This window comes from Hyperolius riggenbachi, chromosome 11 (assembly GCF_040937935.1).
Source record: "Hyperolius riggenbachi isolate aHypRig1 chromosome 11, aHypRig1.pri, whole genome shotgun sequence".
NCBI classification, from domain to species: Eukaryota; Metazoa; Chordata; class Amphibia; order Anura; family Hyperoliidae; genus Hyperolius; species Hyperolius riggenbachi.
The window spans coordinates 7836207-7847062 of NC_090656.1; the positions used below are offsets into that span (position 1 = coordinate 7836207).

At 44.2% G+C, this 10856-nt stretch overlaps 3 protein-coding genes across 3 annotated transcripts; 2 read left to right on the forward strand and 1 right to left on the reverse strand.

Annotated features, from left to right (window-relative positions):
• The first annotated feature begins 231 nt into the window (after nucleotides 1-231).
• Nucleotides 232-1452, forward strand: RGS9BP (regulator of G protein signaling 9 binding protein). The gene has a single exon (XM_068259747.1). The coding sequence runs from the start codon at nucleotides 739-741 to the stop codon at nucleotides 1450-1452; it is 714 nt and encodes a 237-aa protein (XP_068115848.1). The 5' UTR covers nucleotides 232-738.
• Nucleotides 1453-1575: 123 nt separating this feature from the next.
• Nucleotides 1576-9318, forward strand: LOC137537783 (uncharacterized). The gene is made up of 4 exons (XM_068259746.1): nucleotides 1576-1595; nucleotides 5623-5817; nucleotides 6457-6558; nucleotides 8406-9318. The coding sequence occupies exons 1-4, from the start codon at nucleotides 1576-1578 to the stop codon at nucleotides 9286-9288; spliced, it is 1200 nt and encodes a 399-aa protein (XP_068115847.1). The 3' UTR covers nucleotides 9289-9318.
• LOC137537782 (uncharacterized) lies at nucleotides 6182-10439 on the reverse strand. The gene is made up of 3 exons (XM_068259745.1): nucleotides 9968-10439; nucleotides 8161-8323; nucleotides 6182-7999 (listed from the first exon to the last, which is right to left on the reverse strand). The coding sequence occupies exons 1-3, from the start codon at nucleotides 10239-10241 to the stop codon at nucleotides 7162-7164; spliced, it is 1275 nt and encodes a 424-aa protein (XP_068115846.1). The 5' UTR covers nucleotides 10242-10439; the 3' UTR covers nucleotides 6182-7161.
• Between the last annotated feature and the right edge of the window lie 417 nt (nucleotides 10440-10856).

The window sequence follows — 10856 nt, forward strand, 5'->3', positions numbered from 1 at the left end:
TACACCTGCTCATTTGTTTTATAAGCAGCTCTGAAATTGATAGAATTCAAGGATTTTTTTTTTATATTTCCATTTTCTTTTTGAGACATGATATTCCCAAATCCCACACTGCCCTTGTGAAAGATGGCGGTTGAGGCTAAGGGAGGCAGTCACATGACCCCACCTCCCTGTGTGTGTGTTGTCCTCACGTGACGCCTGCAGGTGCTGCTGGCTATTTGAGGCTGTGCAGAGCTGAGAGCTGGATGTGTGTGGACAGCTCCCTGCTGCCGGGGACCAGGAGGTGGCTGCCAGCAAGCCTCCTAGATTATATTTCATTTCATGCTCTCAGAAGGGATGCTGAGCCCATTGCTTCTCTACAATGATCAGTAATGAGCGCTGGAAGGCGGTTTGCAAACTTAAGCCTGTTTATAGAAGGAGAATTCCCTTGCACAGTTCATTTGCATTATCCTAAGAGCATCTCGAACATCTGCCGGAGTGCTAACCTACTTCTCTGCTGCTGTTTTTTACGCATGGATTATTTTTTGCACTTTATGTTTCATTACTTGGACTGGAACAATGTAGGAATTTATACAGCTTGACAAAAAAAAGAAGTGCTACCCCGGCAAGATCTTCCTTCTTCTGTGCCCATGATCTGGAAGGAGATATGAGGTTGCTCCCCATGGATTTTTATTAGCAGGCCTCAGTCGGCACTTTGGGGTTTTCTTCTATTACTTGTTACTGCAAGGTGCCAGGTCTGAGATGTTGACTGAAGAGTGTAAAGCATTGCTGGACGCTTTGAACAAGGTGACGGCATGCTACAGGCATCTGGTGCTCACCATCGGTGGTACGTCTGACTCCCAGAACCTCCGTGAGGAACTGAAGAAGACCAGACGGAAAGCCCAGGAGTTAGCCGTGGCCAATAGGAACAAGCTGACCAGCACGCTGAAGGACAACAACCTAAGCAAGGAGGACAAAGCGGAGTTTGAGAGATTATGGGTCATATTCTCCACCTGCATGGACATTTTGGAGACGGATATGAGGAGAGCCTTGGAACTTGGGCTAGAGTACCCCATAAACATCCCCAAAAGGCATCTCATACAGACTGGCATGAGCGGTGGCACAACCGGGGTGGCCGCCAGGGCCATGAGTGTCCAGAACATGAAATACGATGCGGAACACAACATAGATGTGGTGGACCTGAAGGACTTAGAGAATGAGATCAACCAAGTCGGCGAGATGATGTACGAGATGGAGATGAAAGTCAGCGTGCCGCAGTGGACCGTTGAGGCCAAGCAGAACCCGGGGGCTGAGCTCAAACTAGCCGCCAGTGCCGGGGCGTCCTCCCCTGGCACCATTTCCACGGAAGAGCACAAGGCCATCTGCGACCTCAGTAAACTCTTAGCCGGTGTGGTCTTTAGCGCCGTCCTCATCGTTGCCGTCGTTCTGGCGGTTTGTGTGGTCAAACTTTCGTAAACCCTGTTGTGTTTTAAAGGACTATCAACACATCTAAATATATTTATGCATTCTGCCAAATATTTCAGCACTCCTTTTGATGTACCACCTGCGGACCTCTCACCCAACAAAAATTAACGTACCATGGACCATTCGTCGACTGGGTAACCTAATTTAATTTTCTTTTCACTGTGTCTTGGAGGAAAAACAAAACAGGTTGCAGCTGTTCAAGAGCTAATGATTAAAAATGATTTGACCCTTATTACTCCGAAATGTATATTACCAGGTCCCCGCCGCTAAGCACTTTGCAGCTTGCTTACGCACCGGAACCCTTGTTGCAAATCCCATTTATATAATTTTTAATATTACTTCCTCTGTGCCGGCGTCCTTTGTAAATGACACAGCTGAGATGGAGAAGGCGGCTTAGCCGATCGTGCATGAAAAGGCTTTAGCTCGAGGGGGTGGGGGGGAGGGATGAAATTATTCAGTAACAAATTAAATGCCATTTTTTCCCCATATGCACTAACGCCGCTAAATCCTTAAATCACGGCTCATCGCTGTTAACCCCTTCACGCCTGGTCCAGACGCTGCCCCCGCAGGTGGCTGCAGGGGACGAGATAAGAGGACGCTTGGCAAAATTGACTTATATTTATATTAATTTATTTATTTTTTCCTCGCCAGAGAGCTATTAGCAACCCCCATACACACACACACACACGTTTCTCTGCCGAGATCTTATCTCGTTTATGAGCATTCAGCACCTGTCGAAGTCCTAAAGGCAGCCGCTGGTTTACTATAACCTTGAAATCTCCTGATGTCACGACGGCTGCACTCTTGTTACAAACACAAGACTTACGCAAGGCGGGTTACATAAGCAGGCGATGGCTGCCTGTAATTTTGATTCTTCATCTCATTCCAAACAGGCAAAAAAATGGTGGAATATTTGGAATGTTGTTTAGGTCAGTCTCCTGTATGCTGCAGTGGTCCCATTCACACTTAGAAATGCAAAACGCTGGAGTTTTTTTCCGGCGTTTTGCAGGAGTGATTTTTCCGCGACTTCACGCAGAAAAATCACTGAACAGTGCGGCGATGTCGGCGCGATCGCGTTTTGCGCTTCTATAGCACTGATACGCGATCGCCTGGAAATCGCCTGAAAATGGTGCAGGCTACGCGTTTCCCATTTTTGCACATTTTTGGACGATTTGCGGAGAGTAGCACAAATCGCCCAAGTAAGAAGTTAAAAAGCGCTACCGTTTGAGCGTTTTGCCGAAATCGTGGCAAAACGTTCTAGTGTGAATGAGGCCTAAGAGATTTAGCAGCTACCTTGGGCAGATTTTAAGGGGCACCCCTGCTTTACAGAGATGTCGTATGGCTGAGCTGGGCGGCGGATTTGTGACTTTATAAACGGTATCTGCATGCTGTTGTTGTTCCTCTGTTCCTGCAAAAGCTCTTAAAGTAACGAAAGGGTCCCATAGGGAATAATCAAATTTGGCTCAGTGTAGCTATTGATCATGCATTGTTTATGAATCCTGATGGCTCAGAGCACATACGGAAACCAGAATCACTCATAGGTAATACTAGCTTGATCAATGCATTTGGATTTCTCTTGCAGGGTATTTAAAGTGAAACACCACTTTTATTTGCAAAAGTGCTAATTACATAGATCTTCTGCACAATTGTTTTATTTTTGTGATGTAATGCTTTTAAAAATAATTTTCCATTTCAAATTGAAGCCAGCTATGAATTCTCAAAACGGAGAGTAAGATCAAATTGCAGTTGTATGTAACCATAACGACAGTAATCTATTTTGAGTATAGACTATCCAGAAACATCCACTTTGCTAGTAATTATCTGCACAAAGCAGGAGCTATTTACTCATTCTCAACACTCACAATAATCCATTGATTAGCAGCCTACTGTGACACTCCCGTTTGCTAGTTTCAGATATAAACCCAGTGGGATGACAGTGTATTATATGCACACAATATTAGATTTTTTAAAAATGGAGTGAGAGTGACACTTTTATTCTTTTTCTTAAAAAAAAAATGCTACTTGTCTGACTGGCCATCATGAATATCTGATATCCGCACAACTGGCTGAGTCATTAAAGCACGCCTGTAATGAGAGGTATATGGAGGCAGACATATTTATTTCCTCTTAAATAATGCAAGTTGCCTGGCAGTCCTGCTGATCCTCTGCCTCTAATACTCCTAGCCATGGATGTAAACAAGCATGCAGCTGATCAGGTGTTTTTCTGAATGGTATGCCAGGCAACTGGTATTGCTTAAAGGAAATAAATATGGCAGCCTCCATATCCCTCTCACTTCAGTTGTCCTTTAACTCAGAAAAGTACTTGTACAGATTGTTATTATGAATGTATATAGTACTGTGGGGGCTCAGAATATAATGCCCTCAAGCCCGGATTTACCTCACAGCAGCCTATAGGCACAGATCTCCTGGCAACCAAGACTCCGCGCTCCATGAACCTACAAACCCCCACCGAACCGCCCCGCAGGTGTGCTCACTGTCCCAGCCTGTCACTCCTCCCTTACTCCCCTTGCCTGTCATAGGTAGTTACAGGTGCCCTTTAGCATTAGGTACCCTCAGTATTAAGTAGCTAGAGGTGCCCCCAACTGACAGTAAATCTGGTCAGTGGAATGCAGAAAGCTGGGTGAGTAACCTCTCATTAAAAGCAAGTGTGAAGTGATTTTATGAATAAAAAACAGATACTCACCTGAGGAGAGGGAAGGCTCTGGGTCCTATAGAGCGTTCCCGTTTTCCTCCTGATGACCTGGTTCCCACACAAGCTCCTCCTTTTAAATCTCCCGCCACGTGAGACTTCGGCAATCTTCAGAAGCACTCGAGCTCCCGAAGAACGGCAGCTCTGTACTGCGCATGCGCGAGTGCTCAAGAGAGTGTTCTCGCACGTGCACAGTACAGAGCGGCTCATCTTCGGAAGCCCAAGTGCTTCTGAAGACTCCCAAAGCCAACCCCACCTGGAAGAGGGCAGGCTATGACCGAACAGTCGTGGACTGCTACCAGGGGGGGCGGGGGGGGGGGGGGTCCTGCAGGGGAAGGTGGAGACCGGGAGGAGAATGGGAAGGCTCTATAGGTCCCAGAGCCTTCTGTATTCTTCGGTATCTTTTTCTTTTCTTTTTCTTTTAATTGCTTCAGACTCCCTTTAAGCTCTGCTTGGGAATCTGCATAGGGAAGGAGGGAGAGGGAGAGGAACTCGGGGAGGGGAGTGAACCACCCTTCCATCATCAGGCGCCTGCAGGCATGTGCCTACTGTGCCTTTTGCTATATCCGGCCCTGAATGCCCTGATCACAGTCTAGGGCCAGTTTTGGAGGGGAGCCATTTGACTTACCACTGGGGATGCTGGGTTATGGGAGAAAACCGGATTGGGCAGCAGGGTGAACATCCATTAGGATTAGGATTTAAGAAAGTGCCACACAACCTGCCAAACTTTAACAAAACCATGACAGTACTGTGCGCTTACAAACATGCTACATGGTAACAGCACGTAACACGCGTGAGGAGAAGTAGCGCAGAAGATTTGCATGCACCGTAGCCAACAACACCCCTAGGCTGTGTACTGCATCACTGCTGTGATAGCCAATCACAGACCAGCATTCAGCAATGGATGACATCACTATGCACTATGGCGGGTCTACCCTTTCACTAAAGTGACATACAGTAGAATGCAGTCAGTTATTCAGGATATTAACTTTTAGGGCCCTTTTCCACTAGCAATCACAATCACAAATCACAAACGCCAGCGATTGCGATTGCGATTTTAACCTAATTTTTCTGGTGCGATTGCGATTTGCGATTGAGCGATTTCCTCTTTTTTGGGCTGCGTTTGCGATTTGCGATTTGCGATTTGCCCATTACTGCTGCGATTTGCGATTTGTGATTTTTGGAAGGGCGCATGCTGATTGGTTGAACTAGGTGTGTTGTGGTTTGAAATTGTTAGGCATTTTAAAACACCTATTGGCATTGGTTGGAAAAGTATACATGTTTTAATTGGACGAGCACATATGATGTGTCTTCAAACCATTGGCTAGGCCACATTTTAAGCCCTCCCTTTTTCACTATATAAGGGGAATGCACAGTGAAAGTCTTGTGGGTTTTTTGAGAGGAGTTTGTTAGAGCAGAGATTTGTGAGTTTTGATAGTTTTTTTGTGCAGTTGGAGGATGATTGAAGAGTTGATCTTTATGATTCTGATGTCGCTTGTGCTGAGGAGAGGACGGCAAAGGAGGAGGTATTGGGTGCATCCTCTTCTCAAGGAGAGACAGAAGAAAGGACAGTTCTGGTTGCTGTACCGGGATCTTCGCCAGCATCCAGAAAAGTTTTTTGGATATGCCAGAATGAGCATTGAAAGGTAAGATTTTTTTTTATACTGTACATTTATTACAAGGTTTTTTTTTGGTGCAAATGTGGATTAGTATTAGTATTACTATTGTAAGGAAAAGGAATACTTACCTTGCATGTTGTTTATGTGGGTATGCTGACTGTGTTGATGAAGTTACACCACTGTTTTCACCTAATCATATGCATTTTTTAAATCCACCAAATAGTCAAAGTTGTTTTGATGTGGGTGACCCAGTACATTTCACTTTTGTATTTGTACCAATGTTGTATTCGAATGTTAGTACTAATGCAATACACGCATTATAGTGAAATAATTTTTTCTTTTATTATAAACTGTACTTTTCACAACATTGGCAAAAAAAGTATTTTACGTAGTAAAAGTTCAACAATCAAACATATAAACAAAAAGTAGTGCAAAGTTGCATCATAGATACTGTAATATTCCTTCTTTCAAACATGAAAGTGCCCAAAAATTCCCTAGGAACAGTTAACATTTCAAATTATCACTTTTTTTTATTAGTCCACTTATTCCAACACTGACATTTTCCTTAAAGTGCGAATGAACTGCAGTAGTCATAGTGTACACTTGTAAAACATTGAAATATTTTTTAAACTTTCACATACCAAACTATATACACTTTTTTTATAGCTTTGACCAACTGTTGGCGTTGCTGAGTTCGGATTTGAAGCGTAAGGATACAAGATTCCGTCGAAGTGTGACTCCGACTGAACGCCTGTTGATCACGCTACGGTATGTATATATAAGTGACACATTATATTGTTGTATTTTTGTATGTTGCTTTTGACTGCCATGGTGAGGTGGATCACTATCCCAGTGGCAACATGGGAAAAAAGTCATGTACTGCATGTGAAAACAGTGCGTTTGAACAGCATGTTCATGCTCTATTCTTGACTGTTTTCACATGCAGTACATTGTATTTTCCACATGCTGGCCCTGGGATAATGTTCCTCCTCACCATGGCAGGCCGAAAAACGACAAGGCGGGTCACAATGGACATGTACACTTCTATGCTGCTTTTGACTGCCATGGTGAGGTGGATCACTATCCCAGTGGCAACATGGGAAAAAAGTCATGTACTGCATGTGAAAACAGTGCGTTTGAACAGCATGTTCATGCTCTATTCTTGACTGTTTTCACATGCAGTACATTGTATTTTCCACATGCTGGCCCTGGGATAATGTTCCTCCTCACCATGGCAGGCCCGAAAAGCCAATGTACAACAAATTTACCGCAAAGCTGTAATAAATTTAGTAAACTACATGTTACGTAACTATCAGAACATTGTTCTGTCAACCAATAGCAGTGCAGAAAAGGGTTGAACGTTGTCCTACATTACTCGGTAGTTTCTGATAACATGCTGACGAAACTTTGCTTTCCTAATTGTTGTGGTTCACTTACACTGGTAGCAGTAACAATTGGTTGCAATATGTTGTAAGTAGTGAGATTGGCATTGTCTACATTTGGACGGTTTGATGTGGGTGGAGTAGTAGCACCAAGTGAGGTTGTACTGACTATAGGCCTAGAAGGTATGAAATTGAATCTGCCTTGACCTATGTTGCTTTCATATGAAGATTGGTATGGAGCATGACTGTCATGCATTGGTGGAATGCTTGGTAGAAAATAAGGGTTGTGAACTTGCTGTTGTGGAAGTTGAAAGTGGGTTTGTGCAGGCGGCAATAGTGATTGGGAATATGTTCCAAATCTGTCACCAGAACTTTCTATTGGAATAAATTTCTCAATGACCTCTAGAATAGCTTTGCGACATGACAGGTGTAAGCCGGCTGGCACTTTATCTAAGTACGGTTCTAAGCTAATTAGAAACTGTAAATTGGGACTTTTTTTACCCCTTTCCTCCATAATCTGCTGATCTCTTTTTTTCTTTTCCTCAGTTTTTTCTTTATACGTTTCAACAAAATGTTGTACTGAGCTAAGCATTTGCTTTTCATAATCTTGTTTTAGTAATTTGCCTTTTTTTTTGGTTGTGGAAGTTTTTGCAGCTGGTGGTTGTGCTCCAGATTGTGTTTGAGAAGTCGATTCCATAGTAACCGATGAGCCGGAAGATTGAATGTCAATGACTTCTGGACTCTCTGTTTCACCGCCTTCAAGCTGTGTGTCTTCACTCATTGAGTGTCGTGAACTGTCATCCTCTTCTAATATACTATCTTCAGTACTGTAAAAAGGGGAAAGGAAAATTAATACCTTTTTAAAAAAATTATGTATTGCATGCATCACAATTGTGGGGCATTGCAAGGTCTATTTAATTACAACGTTTGAACATTTGGGGCTCCACGATTACATTATCAAACCAAAAAAAAGACAAATAAAACTTACGGTCCAGTTTCTCCAACATTTTTGAGGAATGCCATCTGGCGAACGTATTTGTACTTCGTTCTTTTTGAAGCTCGACAACCACTCTTTGCTTCCTCCTTCTGTTTTTCCAGTTCTCGCTTGTAGTTGTCCCTGACAGACTTCCACCTTCTCCTGAGATCTGCAACTGTACAAATTGTATATCATTAGTACAAAGCGTATATTACATGATAAAATTTACATATTTCTCCATTTCTTTCCATTTTCAGATTCCTGGCAACTGGCCAAAGCTTTACCTCTATGCATTATGAGTTCCGCATGGGGGTAACTACTATTCATCGAGTGGTACGCACCACTTGCCAAGTGATATGGGACAAATTGGCAAACATATACATGGCTTTCCCGGACAAGAAGAAGTGGGAGGAAGTGTCTGACAAATTCCACAGCAAACACCAATTCCCAAACTGCCTGGGAGCGATCGACGGGAAGCATGTGCGAGTAGTGATGCCAGCACGCAGTGGAAGCAACTATTTTAACTATAAAAAATTCTTCTCAATTGTTCTGATGGCTGTTGCGGACGCCGATAGTAAGTTTGTTTACATTGATGTGGGTGCTTATGGCGGAAACAGTGACTCTCGCATTTTCCGCAACAGCCGTTTTGGTCAGAAACTGTTTGGTGGCAACTTAACTCTCCCAGATGACAAACCTTGGCCGGGAACTACCGGACCCGCGTATCCATACACTTTTGTGGCTGACGAAGCATTTGGTTTGACCCGAAATTTAATGAGGCCGTATGCCCAGAGGACTCTCAACTACGACAGGCGCATTTTTAACTACAGGCTCAGTAGAGCCAGAAAAGTCGTGGAATGCGCCTTCGGCATCATGTCCAATAAATGGAGAGTGTTCCACACGGCGATGCATCTTAAACCCCAAAATGCTATAGCAGTCATAAAGGCTGCTTGCATCCTTCACAATTTCGTGATCACGATGGAGGGTACACCGGTGGAAGAAACTACATTTGTACCGTTCACTGAAATACCCGCTGCGACAACTAGTAGAGGCACGAGTACTGCCTTATCCCAACGAGACAAACTTTGTGAGTATTTTGTTTCTGAGCAAGGATCGGTACTATGGCAGGATGATCAGATTTAAACATAAGTACGCTTCTTTAAATTTACAAAACTGGTCAATGTTTGTTGAACCCTAAACAAAAACTTTGTTTTTTTTGTATTAAAAAAAATTTATTTGTTTGCAAATTTCTTGTGTCACTTTTTATCATGTAAATGCATTGCACATTCATATAGCAGGGCATGTGGATGACAGGTGGATGGTTGCACAGCAGGCGGTATGACAGATGCATGGTCGCACAGCTGCTGACATGACAGGTGACATGTGGATAACGTGACAGGTGACATGATTTGACAGGATGGATCGTTGCGGTACAGGTGGTATGACAGGTGGCTGTGCGACCATCCACCATACCACCTGTAGCGCAACGATCCATCCTGTCAAATTATGTCACCTGTCACGTTATCCACATGTCACCTGTCATCCACTGCCATGCGACCTGCCACCTCGCATGGCAGTGGATGGTTGCACAGCAGGCGGTATGACAGGTGGATGGTCGCAACGCTGCTGACATGACAGGTGACTTGTGCTGACATGACAGGTGACATGATTTCACAGGATGGATTGTTGCACACAGGCGGTATGACACGTGGCAGGGCAGGTGGATGGTCGCAGGGCAGGAGGCAGGGCAGGTGGATGGTCGCAGGGCAGGTGGCAGGGCAGGTGGATGGTGGGAAAAGTGGCATCAAATGTGTACACTTACTTTTTGAGGCCTTGCTTTTAGATGTCAGATCATCCCAGGTGCCATCAAATAAATCCGTCCCAATTTCTTCCCAGGCTTTGTGCTGAAGCTGATTATCCTTATAGTCCTCACTCCCCTTCTCATACAAACAAGGATGCTGCTGGATTTTGGCCAGCAGCCCCTCTGTGGTGAACCACGACATTCTCCTAGGCCCCAGACAGGAAAAGGAAGTTACAGGATGAAGAATTGTGGGAAAATACATTGCTTCTGGGTAAAAAACGCATGAAAATCGCATAGTACCGCGATTTTACTAGCGATTTTCATGCGCTCCTATCTTTTCTATTGGATCGCGATCGCGTACAAAATCGCTCCGCCGTGCGATTGCGCTTCGGGAAAAATCGCATCGCGCTAGTGGAAATAGCGTTCCGCGATTGCCATGTTATTTAGCAAACCCTAGCGATTTTAAAATCGCTAGCGGTTTGCGATTTTGCGATTCCGCAAACGCAAACGCCTAAGTGGAAAAGGGCCGGGTCATTTTCCTGGTTTCACCATCAGGAACTCTTCCTGTAGCAATATATTGCTGTATATTGGTGTGTAGCCCCGCCCTTCCTGCGATGCTTAGCCTAGGCTGTTTAGCAATGTGGAATTCTCCTCCCAGAACATTCTGGAAGAGCTTGTACACACTAAGGGCACTTTCGGGGTTTTTTAAGCGACAGCGATTTTTATAAGCGCCCTAAATGCTTTTGTGCAATGAGTGTTCACATCTGAGCAGTTTGATTCCGATCCGCTCACCAAAGCGCTACCTGTACCATTTTTGGGGCGATTTGCCTCCATGGAAGGTATAGGAAAATTGCAAAGCGCTTGAAAAAGTGCTTTGTATAGCGATTCCCCGAGCGCTTTTAAGAATAAA